The sequence below is a fragment of the Glandiceps talaboti genome, chromosome 12 (genome assembly GCF_964340395.1).
Source record: "Glandiceps talaboti chromosome 12, keGlaTala1.1, whole genome shotgun sequence".
Classification (NCBI taxonomy): domain Eukaryota; kingdom Metazoa; phylum Hemichordata; class Enteropneusta; family Spengelidae; genus Glandiceps; species Glandiceps talaboti.
In genome coordinates this window covers 8,385,852-8,405,814 of record NC_135560.1, presented here as the reverse complement: position 1 = coordinate 8,405,814, position 19,963 = coordinate 8,385,852, and the positions used below count along the sequence as shown (strand labels likewise).

Here is a 19,963-nt window from a genome sequence, read left to right as displayed (position 1 = left end):
AATTCAAAGCTTGAAGTCTCAGGATGTTGCTTAATTGCCGAATATCATTAATTATTAATTACTAAAAGCTGCATCTACAAGCTTTACATTGCATGTGTACTTTGTAATCAATTTAGTATATGGAATTTGAAGCTTGCATTCCTAAAACGTTAATTACGCAAATGACTCATTAATATTCAGAGGGTGTTTACCAAACCCAATCAGTTCATGCCATTAGTGTAAGAAAGAAGTGTACAGAGTTTCATTAGATTTGGTGATATCGTGTCAACAGACAGACCGACCGACCGACCGACCGACCGACCGACAGACAGACAGACAGACAGACAGACAGACAGACAGACAGACAGACAGACAGACAGACAGACAGACAGACAGACAGACAGACAGACAGACAGACAGACAGACAGACAGACAGACAGACAGACAAAAATATAACCTGCCGTCACGGAAGGTAATAATATGAACCCTTAGCTTATACATTTTATCATGAGCAATGTGGCCTACAGCAAAGACATTCAAATAGGGAACAAATTCAACTTGGTGTTTTATTCTGAAATTTTGCATGACATAGGTGGCATAAAACCATGACATGACTCTCCAGAACCTAAAGTTATATAATGAAACGCCTTCATTTCTTGGAGTGGGGTTCCCCTTTTATATAGAAGTTAGGGTAATCATAATCACATTGGTATTTTTCTTTCTAAAAATCAATGTTGGTATTGTAATCAGGTTCATAAACCAGTTTGGGTTAAAATTCCCCATTCAAAATGTCAAGGTTACGTCTTGTCATATTTTTTTCATTTAAAAGAGAAAATGGCGAATTATAATGTCAAGACCAAATTGTACAAACTTTGACACCTGAACAAATCGCTAGAAAATAGCCTGAAATGCAAGACGCCAAAAGTTAAGAGGAAAAGAAAGTTCATATTTTGGAGTTTCTGGTTGCATCAGCTCCTCTTACTTGTATATGGTGTATTAGACTGCACGGTACACCGTGTTGTTCAGTCCGATCAGCATTCTCTTTACGACTGTACTAATGGTACGTCCAACTTATTGATGCCAAGCTGAAAAGAGCTTGGCCTCATCTTGAACTGTGATTAGAAATTCATACAAGCGTCATTATATAGATTATAAACCACATAAACACGGCAGTTTATGCATCTGATAAATAGAATGCTTGTTGCCTTGGTGAATATTGTCAGTTGTTAAAGGTGATTCAAAATGCTCACATTCACTATTGCTATTTTGCTAGATGACATGTTTTTGAAATGTATACCATACAAGTTTTCTTCCAGACGAGTTGCTAAAGTCATATAAATGACAACACGAAACTCCCGAAATTTCCTTAATTCTTTACAATTGTATTGCTGATAATATGGGTAATCTAATAGCTAGTATATTTATTCGAGATAAATGTGTTTACTTTGTTGCTAAATGGGCCGTTCAAAAGGCGACATCAGCGAGTACGAGTAAGTGGGCTAAAATATGCTGTCGACGTGTCATGCGGGTCAAAAGTATTGTAATGCTTCTTGTCGGTAAATAATAAAAAAAATCAGACAAATAAAAGTCATTTAATGTGAAACACGCAACATTACAAGTGTTTATGTATATCTAGTCTAGCCGTTTTGATTTATTTTGCCATAATATGAGGACACAGTATTGTTGCATTTATACCCACAGACACTGATAATTAGTCATAAAGTGTGAGTAAATATCGGTAAATGTTGGTTAATAAGACATGTACACTGTAGTTTTTGTTTACTGATGTCTATTACAACAACCAGCAATGTATTTTTTTCACAATGCTGTTGAGTTTTATTCACCTGTTGACTACGCTCGTCATAGGCTACGTGCTAACCAGAACCCCTTATGACGTCATATAATCCCGTGGTCTAGGTGGGACCGGAAATACCCGAAAACTCTCGAAGTAAATCCGAAGGGAACTGACTGAAAAAAGGTCATTTTAAGGTGTTTACAGACGCTTTTTAAAAGTTTTAAAACCAGAATGCGTTTCACAAACATGTCGTCTAGCAAATTAGCGATAGTGAATGTGAGCATTTTGAATCACCTTTAAATTTGTACTTGATAAGATACCTGACACTGACCGAAATGTGTGTTTCGATCACTTACATAAATTAGAATAAATTACCATAAATAAGCAAAAAATCTGACGTCACTTTAACACCTTTTGCGGCATACCTGAATTTGATGAGATGCAACCAGATCTTGTTGCAAAATGCTAAAAACAAAATAAGGCTCCATTCAGTACAGGTATGGATGCTAGCTGATAGGTAGAACAACACAGTGTAATGACAAAACTAATCTGACTTTAAATCGAAGAGGTGGGTTATAGGTGGGTTATAGGTACGGGCTAGCTTACCTCAAATTGATCTATTAACATTGCCTTGTCCTTATAGTAATTATATGAGACCACAAGGCCCCTTGACCTATTGGCGGTTGTTCTTGGTTCAGGTACTCTGTGGCACGTGTGGTACAGATAATGTATATGTAAGGTGATAATGTGGTTTGATTTATCTAGGACGTGCCTATAAAAATTCGATCTCAACGTTTATCAGCCTCACTAGTGAGTTCAAGCCCGGGCAATCTGTGTAGACTCTGTTCAGTGTGTCTACTCGCACAAAGCCGACTCCCGCACTACCGAACTACCAAATCGTTGATTTTTTCAAGACAATTCCACTATGGCTGGTAAGGAGAACATTTGTTGTGTTTTTGAATAATTTTGGATACGTTTTTGTCATTTTATGGCGTTTTTGTCATTTTATGGCCTTATCACATTTTCACTGTTTGAAATCGAAGCCACTGGTGAGCATGCTGTAAACCCGGGAAACCATCGTTAAAGACTTAGTAACTTGCATGTGCATCACATCAAGGTTTAGAGTTCCCAAAGTGACTATAATCAAAGCTGCTGCAAACGCATGTTGACCTTGATGATAACTCGTATGTGTTCATCAGATTGTTCAAATGACGTGGGGTTTTCTTTCAAGGCTTTTCTCATTTCCAAAACTCTACAAAAATTTAGTCAACTTTACATTTTGCATCACCAGTGTAAATGTACAAGTTAAGGTTGAGATGCAGGTTCGTCAGCTCATTTTTCCTCCATCACATTTCACAGTAAAGACAAGATAAATACAATTTTTCGAGTCTTTGTATGAAGTTGTGGTTTCTGTGGTGATTTTTTTTTTTACATTTTTAACCATATTATTGATCTATACCCAAAAACTGTGTTTTTCGACGATTTTCACTTAAAGCTATTTAACTTTTACAAACAGTTGAATATAGTCCTCTTTTCGAATTGAAATGAAAGCTATGTACATAAACAAAAAAAACGTTCCTCCTGATTTTTATTTTGTCTCTCATTGTCTTGTTATAATCATCCAAAGTTGTATTTTTGTGTTTTTTTGCATAAATTACCGCTTTTCACACTTCTCAACGCAATATCTCTTGATTCCCTCAAGAACTAAACAATCCGGAGGAACTTTTTTCGACACACTGTCTCCGAGTATTGTCTCCAAATTTGACACAGCTGGGACGTTCTGACGCAAAGTTAAATAGCTTTGAACTTCACACAGTATACAAAATAAAGAACGCAGAAAAATGCAATTGGACTCCTTCCGCCCGACAAAAGCTTTGAAAAGCTTTCAAATTCGACAGACATTGCAACAGATTTTTTCTGTGGCTTGCAAATATGTTACTAAATCCTTGCCGTTTGGTTGTGTACGTTGCTTTGCGACAGACATGAAGAAAATCGGGTATTTTAGGAGGGTCATGAAATGGTACAGATAGAAACGTGTTTGTTTCCCGCGATAAAGGTGTCATGTTATCTATTATTCATCTACGAGTGGAGACTTTGGTTTAATCTTTTAATACGGTACGCGTGCCGTTCTCGACATTACATAGTATACTTTCTGGTTTGGATTCGAAGCCCTTGCTCTACGCAGTTGGTGTTTGTGTTTTGACTCGAATATGGGCTACGTTCTGATTTGAAGCCATATCCCTGCTCATGTATTAGGCATTGCTACGCAATTGCTGTTGGTGTTTCGTTGAAGATACACAATAAAAAAAAGTTAACCTTTTCCCTGAAATTAAATTTCCACACCACGACACCGAACGACATCGGGAATTTTATACAAATTGTAATGAGTGTTACAAAACTACGGTATAAATAATGGTACTTGACGAACTCACGTCAACAGTTTTTCTTCCACTGCGAGTGACGTTTTATGCTACTCGGAGTCGTAGTAGACATTACCTCATTTATTTAAACTACTTGTACCTTCAAAATCTCCGTTTTATAACTTTAATAGCCTTGAGGATCGCTCGGTGCCAAATTATTGACGGGCTAACCGTTTACGTTTAGACAGCGTCATCGTACACGCAAATAAACAACGCTACGCACTACTACAGTACATGTGACTCGGTGTCTCGAAAGTTCACGAAGGATCATTCGAGCCGTGATAAGCCGATCGTTAGAGTGTGGTTGCCACAATTTATAGGACCTTAACCCTAATAATATAATATAGTATGTGAAGAGGACGTTGTCAAAATCCACCAACGCGAAAGTTCAAAGCTAGTCTACGGCCACGTTCTGTGAAGCTTACAGAAATGTAATACCCGGAAATCGCCGATGCAATGTCACGCATCTGACGTGAACTCTCAAGTCTGGAAGATAGCTTGGTTCATTTTCGATGCGCCAACGTGTTCATTAAATCGTTTTATTTTTGTAAACATCAATTTTTTTCGATCGGCTAAAACAATTAGCCTGCAATACTGTTAAATATTCGAGATTTGTATGTTTTTTTACATGCATGGTACTTGAAAACCGCCATCTAATACATCGCCGTCGCGTCGAGTACACTTGAAGGCTGCAGTGTAGTGTAGGCCGCTTTACTGTAACGTTTTTAGCCGATGCACTGGTCAAAATCAACGTGCATAAGTCCGGGTTCAAAGGAGGTATTTTTTAATTTTTATTGGTTACAACCAAATTTACCGAGTTTGATTGGTTTTGTACAACAACACAGCTAAGAGATAATGTCACGTCAGTCATTGCACAGAGGCCTACCAGCTATGTCTCATTTGCATATGTAAAGACACTCTTCTGTAATCGACGTTCCTGTCAATCTTCTTTACGTATGCAAATCCTTGTACATAAACATTCAGGAATGAAACCATATAAAACACACATAGTGTTAGAGTTCATGTCATTTGTTTTCATTTCAAATTTATTAATGGAAAAATGAACGATTTTCAAAAAATCTTTTAACCAAATGATGGCATATACCATGAAGCTTCAAATTGAGAAAAAAAGGGCCAAAATTCACCAACGACCCAGCATCTCATCCTTAAACACTCGTTCCATGAAAGGAATACCGTAGACATGGATGTGTGGATAAGACTCAGCAATGCGCTGTCTATCGAGAAAAACAAAACAAAAATTGTAGTGGTTTTGACCAAATGATAACTGTCGACATTGTGTTTAATCATGTGGTTAGCTACCATTTGAACTGCATCTAATTGTCTCAAAGGTAATAATGATTTCGTCTTCAAGACTAAAAGTTCAATTCCGTTACATGTATAATTTTCCATTGAAATTTGGTACCGCCGGAAGTTTTTCTTCTTCTTCTCTTCTTCTTCTTTTCACAACAGATCATCTGATCTCGACTTTTAGTGGCATCATACTGGACTTGATTACTTTGCGACATCCACTACTTTGATATTAGTTCAATTATAAAAGGGAAACCGCCATTTATCGATTATGCTGGTAACAATTGTTGGATTTCTCTTTTCTAAAGTCACTGTGCATCCAACAGGGGATTCTCCCCTATGAAACGTACCTACATGTTCACGTAATGCACTCATTGCCACAATCTGCTGCATGCCACGTGTGCATAGCTTAATGTTTGTTCGATGTGATAGTTTCCCAGAAGATATGAGATAAAGCAAAATGTTAATGCAACCGGTGTCTTGGTAATTGTAAGATTAGGGATGTTTTAATTTAGATAACAGGAGAGGAATGGACAATTGATGTTTTTATTTAGTCATTAAAGAGTGAATTATATACAGCTGAAAGAGATAAAACTAGCTGGTGAAAGAAGGAAAAACAGTTTTATGTCACCACAAAAATCAGTCAATTGATCAATATCACACAAAAATATGTTTTATCTCACTACTCACCACAAAAATTAATCATTCAATCGATCATTTAATCATAGAATCAATCAATCGATCGATCGATTTATTGATAGATCAATTACATCAATCAGTTACATGCTCGCTGCACCTTCTGTATAGTGTATATTTATGTTCAGACTCATGTGGATGGCGCCACCATCGACCATGTTATGATAAATATATATACTCAAATTGCAAATGATAACATATTTATTGTTTCCATCGCCCAATTCGATACAACATATCATATTATTCATAACAAAGTGTGATTGTTTGCATTTACAGAGCATCATGAATACATTATCATCGGAGCAGGACCAGGTGGTCTGCAGATGGGGCATTTCATGGAGAAGGCGAACACAGACTATCTGATCATTGAAGGCGCCAACAGACCTGGTTCATTTTTCCATTGGCAACCCCGTCATCGGTTCCTCATCTCCATCAACAAGCGATTCAATCCCTTTCCCGAACATGAATATAACATGAGGCACGATTGGAACTCCCTGCTGTGTGATGACCCATCTCTCCTGTTCAGAAACTACTCCGAGGATCTCTTCCCCGATGCCGGCGAACTGGTACGATACATAGATGACTTCGCTGCCAAGCTTAACATCCGTATCCGATACAACACAAAGATCGAATACATCGAAAAGATGAACGAAGACGGCGATAGCGAACTTTTCCACTTGAGAGGCAAAGATGGTAGGAAATTCACATGTAAAGTGTTGCTAATGGCAACCGGGGCCATCAACGAAAAGTTGCCCGATATTCCAGGCGTGGAGGTAGCAGACACGTACGCCTATCATGACATCGATAGGAAACAATATGCGGGCAAGAGAGTTGCCATAGTAGGTCGTGGCAACAGTGCACTTGAAGTGGCTAATCACCTTGCAGGACATGCTTCCATCATCCATATCCATGCTGAGAAGCCACCTAAATATGCATGGAATACACATTTCGTAGGTAGGTTATATATGGGAACGTGAAGAGTATGTGTTTAGTTATTTAAGAAAGCAGCGTACACTTTAGTGCAGACGAAACAATTAAAGTGTCGGCTCTTTGATTAGTAGACTATGATGTCTGTGTGATCATCAATCGCCAAAAGTAAGATAACTTGATTGATTGATTGATTGATTGATTGATTGATTGATTGATTGATTGATTGATTGATTGATTGATTGATTGATTGATTGATTGATTGATTGATTGATTGATTGATTGATTGATTGATTGATTGATTGATTGATTGATTGATTGATCGATTGATCGATTGATCGATCGATCGATCGATCGATCGATCGATCGACCGACCGACCGACCGACCGACCGACCGACCGACCGACCGACCGACCGACCGACCGACCGACCGACCGACCGACCGACCGACCGACCGACCGACCGACCAAATGCAATTTGTTGGCTAGTTTGTTGATTTGTTAGTTAGTTAGTTTGTTGGTTGTTGACTGACTGACTTATTTACTTACTTAAGCTTTGAATATGTGATTATTAGAGGGAAAATTCTGAAAATGGAAAGGGGGGAATGTGATGTAATTTCGACTATCTGCTGGTTAATTTATAGGTGACATCAGAGCTATCAACAACACAGTACTTGATATGTACCAGCTGAAATCCCTCCATGCTTACCTCGGTACAAAGGTGGAGAAAATGGCAAAGAGAGACGATGGAGCCATCGATGTTTCATTCAGTGATTTAGTTATTAACTGGACACCACCTGGTGTTTTCCGTGCTACCGTGCCATACGATAAAGTCATCGTCTGCACTGGCTGGAACTACATCGACAAGTCCATTTTCGCACCAGATATCTGTCCAGGTAAGCATTTTAGCATACATCAATTTGAATGTTTCGAAAACATTAATTTTCGAGCAAGGGCTCAATGTTTACATGGCTATTTCGATGACAACGGGAACACCTTTTGATCTATTTTTGGGTTTTTTATTTTCTAGGCAAATGTGATACATTTTACATCATAATCCTAAGTTTTGGTTGCCTCTTTCAAAACTTGCACTTTTAAAAGTGAGAATACGGAAAACCAAATAATGGTTATCCATGGTTTTTATTTGAAATCTTGCGTTTCTATCACCAAAACTATCAAACAGGTGTTAGAAGATAAACCCCAATTTAAATCAGAAGGTGTTAGTGAACGGAAAATGCTAATTTTGTTTGTATGCTTTTCTTTTTATAGACACAAAGAAAGACGGAAAGTTCCCCGTATTGAAGACAAATTGGGAAGTTGGCAACGTAAAGAACATGTATTACCTTGGTACAGCTATGCAGAGTAACGACCGACAGGCTGCATCAGGCTTCATCCACGGGTTCCGTTACAACATCCGCATTCTCTTCCATCTGTTAAGAGAAAAGTACAACAAAGTACCCTTTCCAATTATTGAGTATCCAAGGGACATAGATGCAGTTGGAGACAAGATGATCGGTAAGTACGTTCAAATGTTTATCAGTGAACAGCAGCTGGGTAACTATTCAAATGACGAATACAATAACGTTTGAAGTCTACTAGTACTAGCCAGTACCCTATTTCCAATCTGTCCGTGAATAAATAAAGAACCAAGTTCTAATCTATCGGAGTGACGTAGAACGCAAACCTTCCAGCAACATGAGTCATCAACCACTTTATTAACAAATTTTTGAACATTGTTTGTAACCACAAAAATAACATATCTTATTCTTTACATGAAACAAAAAAAAATGATACAGAAATATTTCTCTATTTTGACTCCAGCACGTGCAAGTACAGCAGCCAGTATCTACCAAGTAAATACATTCCTTGGAGATGCCATTATTGTACCCGAAGACAGCAGTCAAAAGATCCAATACTTTGAAGATTTACCCGTCGCATACATCATGGAACAAAAACGTTTCACCGAACAGAAACATTTATTTATCATGAACCTGAGCTATGGCTTTGAGAAGTAAGTAAAACTTGTTGATGTTTATTAAAAAGTTAACGATAGTTGGGCTACACTAAAAGTGCATGGTGACACGTGAAAATTTTATCTGGTGCATGATAGTTGATATTTTATGTAATCCCAGACAAGGATTGCTCTAGATTATCAACTCCTTGTGTCGATTCTTATCATCAGTGGAGAAATCGTCAGCGATGGAATTGTATCAAAGTCTTAAATCTCATCCCCTCAAAGGGAATATATTTATGTGTGCACAAATACTGAATGGATCGCTCGTTGATAACTAAGTCATTTTAAAAACTAGTTACTTAAATTAGTTATTGGGATACTAAAAACGACGTTACTTTCAAATAGTGACTAACGCAATCTATCGTATTTTTCTCTGTTCCAGGTTTGGTCGTTGGGGGCAGGATTCCACATCTTTCGTCCACTGGCCGTTCGTTGGAGATTCGGAGTGCCAAGCTTTCCTGCGTCCAGTCCTCTCATATTACAATTACGGTAAATACGTCGACGCTGCACGGTGTCTTGAATCACTGGTACTGCGATTTGACGTCAAAGACTTCCCGGAAGACAACCCCGACAAAAATAAGGGAACCTTCAAAAACTTCATGAACAAATGTGTAAGTAGATTTAATATTTTCCGATGTGATTTCTACATGGCAACACACCCTCTCGAGCAAACTGTACGTATACGCGATTGGCGTTAAATGTAAATCAGAAATAAGCTATTACTCTAGATCTGTTCATGAAACTCAACCCATTCTAAGTTAAAATCAAGAAATAATCAGGGGTCATCGTTCAGTGTTTGAAAGAGAGATCAAAATGATATCAAACTTAAAAGCCATTTTTGAATCCAATATAAACGCTTGATATGGGAAAATAAAAGATCATCCATTTCTTCCTTCAAAACAAGACGGCGAACCCCAAATTTAGGGCCCAGAAAAGATTGTAAGAAATTTGGCTTTTCAGTGAAAGTCATCCCCAGATGCATTCTACCTTGAACACTGTATACTTTCAATGCAATCAATAGTGTAAGACAAGTATCACCTTTCAGCTATTGAGGGCGCTACACACATGCCATTTTTTGGCGATTTGTGAGATTTTACCATTTATTGGTAGATATGAGGCATTTCATAAGCATGGTATAGGTACACGTTTAATGAATTTTCAGACGAGGATTTTATTTTTTTTCATGAAAAACTGACTACCCCTTTTGCAATGGGCGGCTCATCCCACTGCACCTTCTCGGGGGTACCCTGGGGTAAGACCACAGGCTTGTAGCATCGACAAAATACGCGTCGCCAGAAGTCACACCATAAAGATTCGTTAAGTCGCAGACTTTGTCCCTTTAATGCAATTTTGTCATTCATTTTTGTTTTGTTATACATATCTTTCTAGACCAACCTCCAACCAGGCAAGGAGTGGTATGACTTCTGGTTGGATTCCAAGGATTCTTTCGATAAAGTATTTACACCACTCACCGAGGAAGAGATGAGCAGATTGCCAGCCGAGTACTTTGAGATGGGAAAATGCAAACCTTACTCATTAGAACTCAAGCCAGAAAACCCAGAAGAATTAGTCATGAAACCAAAAAGGGCAAACGAGTAAAAAGAACGAAAAGAAGAAACCTACACACTAAAAAAAAACAATAGACACATGGACGGGGATCACACTCAGCAATAAATAAAACCATATTTCGGTCCCTTACTAAGTTGCACGAGACTGGGACTTTTGGTTCGTAGGGGGGGGGATTCAATGTCAAGTGGGAGGAGATCAATGTCACTTGACGTTCCTGGTGATTAATTCATATATTATATAACCTTTAACATTATAAGACTTTGTCCTGACATGACTTACACATGCTGTGAAAGCGGTAACGACCGTAAACCGTATACAGTCGTTGATGGCGCGCTTCATGTAAAGCGCCATCAACGATGTATCAAGACAGTCAATCGAAAGTGATGTCTGATGTCTGGATCACCTTTTGTGATTATCATTTCATGATTTTCTTATGTAAACGTTTTTGCCTAATTTGAATGTCTTTCTACCATTTCATGTTGTCTCCATAAGTTACAGAGAAAGGTAAAATAAAACATTTTTACAAATGAAAACCAAATAGTGTAGAAGTCGTCAGTCGATCTAAGATAACACAAAGATATGGAAATGGATACACAGAGTAATTTTTAACAAAGATGTTTGGAAGTCACTGGTTTGGGATGATTTTGTTTGTTTATACGGCTATGAGCACACATACAGATTCAACTCGTATCTTCATTGAAATAACTCAAATATGACATAACATTACAAGGCATTACATCACGTTACATTAAAAGTCCTAGTACACAACACAGTAGGTCATAGTTCAAGCCCATGACGTAAGTCAACGGTTTTTTTATTTTTTTCCTAGATCAAGGTTGGAAGTAGACTGTAAGATACGTCGTGTCGCCCCCTTCCTCGACAACCTGTTCTATTTATGAAATATGTTGACCGATGAGTGAGGGCGCCCCTTCACGGCATACTTTACAGATTAGGTTTGAAGTTGTACAAACAGTAAGTTTAATTTAAGACCCAGGTACACCTGCAAGCTGGTGTCGTCTCACTACTGAATATAAGAAAAAGTGGTAAAAACTAAAATCCATTTTGTCTGAGTGATACCAAGACATAAACACTTCGTAGCGTACGCTGTATGATAGTTGGATGACATTAATTTCTTGGCTAGGGTGACCTGGGGCGCGTTCGATTTGCGCAATCATGATTGTCATTAATCTGACGTCATTTCCGGAAACGATCATGATTACTTACATGTAAACATTTCAAAAAGCTCCACACATTTCTTAAAACTAAATGGTTTTACATCGTCAAAATGATTACAATCTGAGCGAACACAATTTATTTACATCATGTTTTCTGTCATTTCTAACTTGCCGTCAGCCACGCGCGCGCGATCCACTTATGATATTACGTTGTCCGCCATCTTGTAATCACATCAATCATGGTTCGGGGCATGATTACTGTGATTACCAATCATGATTATGATTGTGCAAATTGAACGCGTCTTAGATAGGCATATATGATGAGACACCCCAACCCATCCTATTTCTATGTTTAGTATCCTAGTTAACTCTCACAGAATGACAACTGTACATAAACACACTAAATTTAGGATTTTAACTTGGAAACATTGTCTGTATAAAGTTCGTTATGTTGCTCTGTCTTTTTTTACGTAGTTACATGTCGTGTCGGCGGTCTGCTCTCTCCGATGTATGACTCTGAGGGCGCCCCATCAGGGCTTACCTTACAGACTAGTTTTCGGTCACGACTTACAGAAAATCGTGGAAATAAATTTGATCTTTTCATGAATAAAGGGAAATAAAAAGTTCCGATCATGAATAAAAGACACCCCCTCCCCACTCTCTTGTTACATTTTAATCGACCAACATGCATGTTACAATGTCTATAATTTTGCGACGAAACACCGACAAAAACCTTGGACTGCGCAACATTTTGACTGCAGACGGAATACCGTCTCAGCGTCCGCCAAGTGATTAAAGAAACAGTTTTAGTAAGATTTTTGTCGCCAGACGATAAAATATAGCAATTGATGTTAATCTTTCACGACACTTTGTTTCAAGCCAAGTCTTCCATTGTATTTCCCACAGTTGAATATATAAGTTACTAGATACATTTTGTATTTTCAGAATAGACCGGAAATAAAACTGATTAAGAGTCTTTCTGTCTGAGAATTAACCCACCTGTTGATAGCGATTTAATACCGCATTTAACATATAAATTAAATTTACATGTAAATTAAATTTCATGTAGTTATAAAATTTGTAATGAACATCATCCTGTATATTTTTGGCCGAATGTATGGTTGCGTCGCGTCCTATAATGTCAAATTTCTGCCACCGTACAAGTTGTCGTGTACACCACAATATTCATGCAGCATGGCAGTTTGTGTTATTCAGAATTAAAAGGAGGAAAAGAATTTTCGTCCTAGTATTTCGCAAAACAGAGACATACATACATATATATATACACTGAACAAAGACGATTTACTTTTATATTATTAGTATTATTATTACTATTATTATCATCACTTTATTTCAGATTATAAATAATAATCCATACCAAAACAAACAACAGACAAAACACATTAAAATAGACGCTTACTCCAAATACTCCACAAAGCACTGTGTGTTAACACTGAAGTGTTCTCCCAAGGATAGATGACAAGGATGGCGGCTAATTTGCATAATGATTTACATATAAATAACATGGTAATTTGCAAAGTTATCAGCATATAATATGCATGTCTTCAACACTGGAACAAACTCTGACATGTTTATTTTAACACATACACACATGTACATTGAGGATCAGCCATTTCTGTTTATGTGAAAATATTATGATTTTGTCTTTCAAAGATTGCTAAAGCTCAAGGATGGCTTTTGAAGGATGGTGTTTACACCGTTCTTTCTCTATAGTGGGGGAGAACACTGCATTGAACGAGGACGATTTACTTTTTAATTTTATGACTACGAAATGTATACTGCATTCACATGAAAATAATACTTTGTAAAAACTGTGAGGTTTAATCGCTAGGTTAAGTCTATTTCGTATATTGCTATAAATGTCTCCCAATAGCAAGCAGACGTGGAGTTTCAATGATTTACATTTTTAGCAGACGGTGTGTAGTCTGATGATGCAATGATTGGGAATCTCTATATGTGTCGAAGAACTCCATGCAATAATACCGTACCGGTTTAAGAAATGGCATTGAATTTACTATAAGCTAAAGCTTATACATTATCTGAGGTCCAAATATTATAACAGGGGAATAAAATTCTTTTTAGCATTCTGCATCAATTTACCCAACAGGCTGTTATGTACGTTAAATGGCGGCAAGATGGCCATGGCGGTACGGTTGGAGAGGCTGGCTTTGAATCTACGACGTTGCAGGTTCGCCCCCCTTCGTACGTTGTCGTTTGTTTCTGGGAAGCTAAAGACGTCCCCGGGCAAAGTTTTTGAACCATGATTTTGCCCCAGTCAATCCAGGTGTGTATTTTGCAACCTCTTAGGACAGAAGTTGCAGTGCTATTCGAATAGAAAGGCGGTCGCAATGGATTGTATGACTCACAGAGAGTTAATTGAGGAAGTGCTGTATGAAGGGCCGTTGTGCCGCGATTGGTCCGTACATGGGTAATAATTGTAAGGCGTTTTGAGTCTGAGAAAGCGCTATATAAGAGCTTGTGTGTGTCGTGTGTGTATGTGTGTGTGTTACTTGTGTATACATAGAGCATTTTGACAGGACAATATCAGCTATTGACACAACACTTGTACAACAGCCCACTCACATCACAAAACTAATTATCCTCGTTGGCAGATGTTGTTATCTTAAAAATATAGACCATATTTGATGAGTACATATTCATACCGCATCATCACTTATATAAAGTGCCTCTGGCTTCCAAAAATATATCAAAATATGTTATTTAATGTTGTTAACGATCAGGGAATTAATACACCGCCATGCAACGTGTCGAGAGTTTAATTCACGATCTTAATGACAGATACACACGTGACATGCCACAATTTGAAATGATAAAAATAAAATAATAAATAAAATTGACGTGATCAAAATTAATAACACTATGCACGTAGCACTTAATTTCTTATTAATGACCCCCCGCAAACAATTTAATTAAAAATGGAGTTTTGATAGCATGGAATGAATATAATTAGACTATTTATTCATTCATCCCTAACGTACAAAGTCTCGTACACAGTTGGTGTCATGGTATACATTTTCTGTTTTAATTTCATTCCAAATTGGCTATAAATAATTCATTACATTTGACAAAACTGTATCATACTTTCTATACAATATATATTGCCATGGAAACGTTAGAAGGGATTATATGTCATCGTAAATTGACCATCACTCTGGGCTGTAAATGCATAGCCGTATTCGGCAGCTGCCTCCTCGGCTCTGTTTTCGTTTAATATTGCATCAGTCTAAAATTGGCAGTATTACAATATCTGTCATATACAAAGGAACAATGGTTGCTATTATGTAAAGTTTCGTGTATTCAAATAAAGTGAGACAATGCTAAAATAATTGCTATCGCTTAATTCTTTTCCAGTTTCGACAATAGACATGTAATTACATACATTTTTAATCTATGCACTTAATTTCGCTTTACTTCATTCAGCGTGATGTTGTACACTAAACACACTTAGTGTTTATTGCAGTTTATCAAGACACACAGTCGTAAAGGTTCTGCTCTCTTACATACGTATTTATGCGATATCCTATCCCAGTATATTCAATGATAAATTGTGTAGCTATATAAAGACTCGTTAAACTCGGAGACTCACGCTTGAGATGATTAATTTAGCTTGTCAAACATAAATAATCGTAAGGTTCAGCGTTCCTTGTGATCTCCTGATTCCTTGTATAACGTCTATATAATGCTCGGCTATTAATATTTCATCGGGCACTGTTCTCTCCAGTGAGACTTCTTTATTATATATATATATATATATATATATATATATATATATATATATATATATATATATATATATATATATATATATATATATATATATAACTCGGTGAGTATCAATCTGCTAAGACAGTGCTCTATACCGCAGTGGTAGAGCGTAATAGTTTTACAAAACTATATATATATATATATATATATATATATATATATATATATATATATATATATATATATATATATATACATGCCTGTGTAATGCTGATATGAAAATGAAAATTTTAAAATTTCTGGCAAATGTCAATTTGCTATCTTTACTATGGCCTGGAATCCATGCTGCATGCTGATACGTTGTAGAACTATAAATAAGTACGTGAAATAAAGCCTCATAGAGTAGCATGTATTCCAGGCTTTGGTTTACTATTTCATTATTGAGATATTGGAATTATCCCCAAAATATTATCCCCCCAAAACACAATGTAGTATATCTTTATATTCCAAATATCATTGCTAAACTGTCACAATCCAGTGGTCCTGCTATTTTAGTATAGCCACGGAGTATGCAGTGGCATGTAACAACTTGAACAGCGAGAGTGCCTAAGCTACGCACCTGCATAAATGGCAAATTCAATAAAAACGAAAAGAGTGATCATTATGATCAAATTTCATTTGTCTTTTGGGACAATATTTCCTCTTTGTGAATAATAATCTTCCATCTGTCATTTGTGCATTTTGCAGAAAAACGAGATATGCTGCGAAATTTGATAAGAACGTAATTCTGAAACATGTGGGTGGAATCATCCATCAATATTTGATTAAAATTATAGAGTGTGCTTCCCAGTAAAATAAATGGTTTGTTTTTGTTTGTATAATTTGACCAAGTATCAAGTCCAACAAAAGGCATGGAGAACTAAACGTAGACATATAACGTGTTTAGGTAGATAGGCGTGTGTTGTTTACTATTAGGGCATAATGACAATGGAGGGAGAAACACCTTCCTACCTCCATGGTTAGGGTTAAAGGTACATCATTCACTGATTATGACCAATGCAGCCATACTCGTAACACCAATCGTGACCGTTACAACTTTCCAAAACCTATCCCCTGCTGTATTAAGCTCGTGAGCTAGGACTTCTAGAAAGGTGATATAAAGCAACGTGCCATTTGCCAGTGCCTGCAGTACGGCTGTTATGATCGCACTAGTTAAATCAGAAGCTATTGTTTGACACAAGATCCCCAAACACACACCCAGTGGCGAGGTCAAAGCAAAACAGACACATGACATTACGACCGACCACGTTTTCATTTTACTCTGTACTAGTTTGAGTCCAAGACTAAAAGCTAAAATACATTTATGTATGGCCACTGCTGCAAAAAGTCTCAACACTCCCCCACTCTCATTGCGTAAACCTATCGCCAAGCCTTCGAATAAAGAATGCAACGATAATGCTACTAGCAGTGCATAGGAACGTAATCTCGTTGCAAAGTTGTTTTCGGTTCTCGTTTCGTCTAAGTCGTCGTCACTCGACTCATATCCATCTATTGCACGTTTTTTGTCCCGTCTAAATGGCTTCCTAGACGCTGTTGGCGATCTTTCTTTGCAGCCCAGCACTGTCTGTTCAACGGCTAGGATTAACAGGAATCCGATTGTTATAACAAGTTCGGCTATGGGATAGTCCATATCCACGCCCGTTTTTTCGAACACCTCGCTGAATTGATCCTGTACTTCTGGAAGGAGATCCATAAGACAAGTCGTTAGGAAAACTCCACCAGCAAAACAACTAAGTAACGGCAGTATTCTCTGAGCTCCAGTCCTCCCTTTTCCATCTCGAGTCGAGAATGCGCTGGCTAATTTGAGTGGCAATAGACCAAAGACTATTACCAATAACAGTAAACCAAGCAAGGCTATAACTTTCGTCCACACCAGGCCATCCATGTTTATCTGTATGTTAAGCAGTACACTAATATCAGCTGTATTTCCCGCCTTGCTGTACTTATGGTGGCAGCTTGGTGTCGTCTGCTGGTTCCAGTTTATTTATAGGAATCATGATATATCACGGTCGCGTGGACGCCATTCACAGCCTTCGTAGCTCGACAGGTAGTATAATTTCATGAATAATTATCATATTCAAACAGCCGACTCATGGACGAAACCATTACATCTTGTACGTTGGGAGAGAAGACGCAATTTTAAAAAGAATTCATACAGAAAAATACAACATACATTATTTCTTTGGAAAAAAGACACACTATTATAAATGACAGAATAGGAACATCTACATAGAAATATTTATATGGGTCGTGGTTTAGGGAGCCGTCATTATTTACGACGGGGGGGGGGGTCGGAGGAATCTCAGCTGAGGGTGTATATTGAAAAATACACAGCTAAAAGTCGGGGTGGAGGGCGGTTACTCAAAAATCGAGAAGGATTGAACTTGAACAGGATTTCCCGAGGTCAAAAGTTTGCAAATTTTCGAGCCTTCATTTATATTCTCCATTCATTTAGGAAGTCTTCAGTAATTATAAGGGGAGGACCGAGGGAACGAGTCAACTATCCGACGCTGCCACATCATAGACCCGCCACCATTTCTATGTCAAATCATTTATACGATCATAGCAAAAACATACTGTGTGCAGAAGTGTCCTTTTCGTCCACGGTAAGTCAGACGATAAAATCACAGACAAGAATAGAGTTGTCTGTGATAAAATGTAGTAATATTAGAAAGATTTTTGTCCAGTCAGACGACTTCTTGTTCATAGTAACTTACTTCAATGATAAATTATAACATGACGTGTGCTGAAATGTGGAAAAGGTCACATGCACATGAGATTGTATCGAGAGGACGTGTGCAAAATTGGACTCAGATTCAAATTCAGAATCACTTGAATTGGTGATCTATACTCATATTGAGCCTCAGATTCAGCCGTAATATACTCTCAGCTACGGAACACTCAACAAAACAGTCAAATAAGAAATAATAACACCATTGAGACTTCAGAGAATGGCCCCGTATCTCACCTACTTGACAAAAGAGGACATTTTTCGGCACTTACAATTTTTTATTGGGGAAAAATGACCAGAAATAGAGAGAAAAGCACGTTATAATAAAGACATTTGTAGTAGGTTGAAGTTGTTCAGCTAATGTGTGTTTGTTGGTAGGCACTATTTCCAATAATGTACCTGTAACACTGCCTTGTATTTTAATCTTATTTATAAATATATAGTAGAAGTAACACATATTTATGGTGGGTAGAAAGTGAGACCATTTCCTAAAGTCTCAGTTACATTACCTCTTTGTTTAACTAACTTTGTTCGGTATCATTGTAATGTTCCGTATCTGAGACTATATATGAGAGCCTCAAGCTGGCATCCAATCTGATTCTGATTCTGAGACTAACTTTATACACGTTCAACAGGTGAGTTCAAACTGATTCTGATTCTGAAACTAACTTTATACACGTTCAACCACAGATAATAGTTATCCGTGGTTCAACAGGTGAGTTCAAACTGATTCTGATTCTGAAACTAACTTTATACACGTTCAACAGGTGAGTTCAATCTGATTCTGATTCTGAGAATAACTTTATACACGTTCAACAGGTGAGTTCAAACTGATTCTGATTCTGAAACTAACTTTACACACGTTCAACAGGTGAGTTCAAACTGATTCTGATTCTGAGAATAACTTTATACACGTTCAACAGGTGAGTTCAATCTGATTCTGATTCTGAGAATAACTTTATACACGTTCAACCACAGATAATAGTTATCCGTGGTTCAACAGGTGAGTTCAAACTGATTCTGATTCTGAAACTAACTTTACACACGTTCAACAGGTGAGTTCAAACTGATTCTGATTCTGAAACTAACTTTATACACGTTCAACAGGTGAGTTCAATCTGATTCTGATTCTGAGAATAACTTTATACACGTTCAACAGGTGAGTTCATTCTCAGATTAGTGCTTGTAGTCATTTAAAAGATATCTGATTAAATTTGACATATCTTAATCCTTCATATTCTAAAGTCCTTAATCCTTCCGAATTGTTCTTGATGAATTGCAGCAAAATTACATCCTACTTCACTCGCACTCCAGAATCAGCGGCCGAAGTCATCAAACGACAGCATGTAAATGCCACGATTCAAAAAGTATATTTTGTTTCTCATCATGCTGCAGCAAAATGTAACACCCCCTGATGAAGTTATCCGTATATGCATTTTGACCGCCAAAAAGACGTTCATTCTGACGAGCCATCATGTTGCAAGCGTTTGTCGGAGAACAATTTTGAACAGTTCTCATTTACTTCGTTGAAACTGTAAATCTG

At 37.5% G+C, this 19,963-nt stretch overlaps 1 protein-coding gene and 1 pseudogene across 1 annotated transcript; one reads left to right on the top strand and one right to left on the bottom strand.

Annotated features, from left to right (window-relative positions):
• The first annotated feature begins 207 nt into the window (after nt 1-207).
• On the top strand, nt 208-10,737 carry LOC144443686 (FAD-dependent oxidoreductase domain-containing protein 2-like). Its single transcript, XM_078133226.1, has 7 exons — nt 208-216; nt 6,477-7,152; nt 7,769-8,020; nt 8,394-8,639; nt 8,946-9,135; nt 9,521-9,749; nt 10,528-10,737. Exons 1-7 carry the CDS (start codon nt 208-210, stop codon nt 10,735-10,737), a joined length of 1,812 nt encoding a protein of 603 aa, XP_077989352.1.
• Nucleotides 10,738-16,665: 5,928 nt separating this feature from the next.
• Nucleotides 16,666-17,574, bottom strand: LOC144443685 (zinc transporter ZIP1 pseudogene; annotated as a pseudogene).
• Nucleotides 17,575-19,963: the final 2,389 nt, after the last annotated feature.

What these genes read in the sequence shown, in the direction of transcription:
- LOC144443686 (XM_078133226.1), top strand. An exon ending in ATGGAATACACATTTCGTAG is followed by an intron (nt 7,153 to 7,768) that starts GTAGGTTATATA and finishes GTTAATTTATAG; the next exon opens with GTGACATCAGAGCTATCAAC. An exon ending in CGCACCAGATATCTGTCCAG is followed by an intron (nt 8,021 to 8,393) that starts GTAAGCATTTTA and finishes TTCTTTTTATAG; the next exon opens with ACACAAAGAAAGACGGAAAG.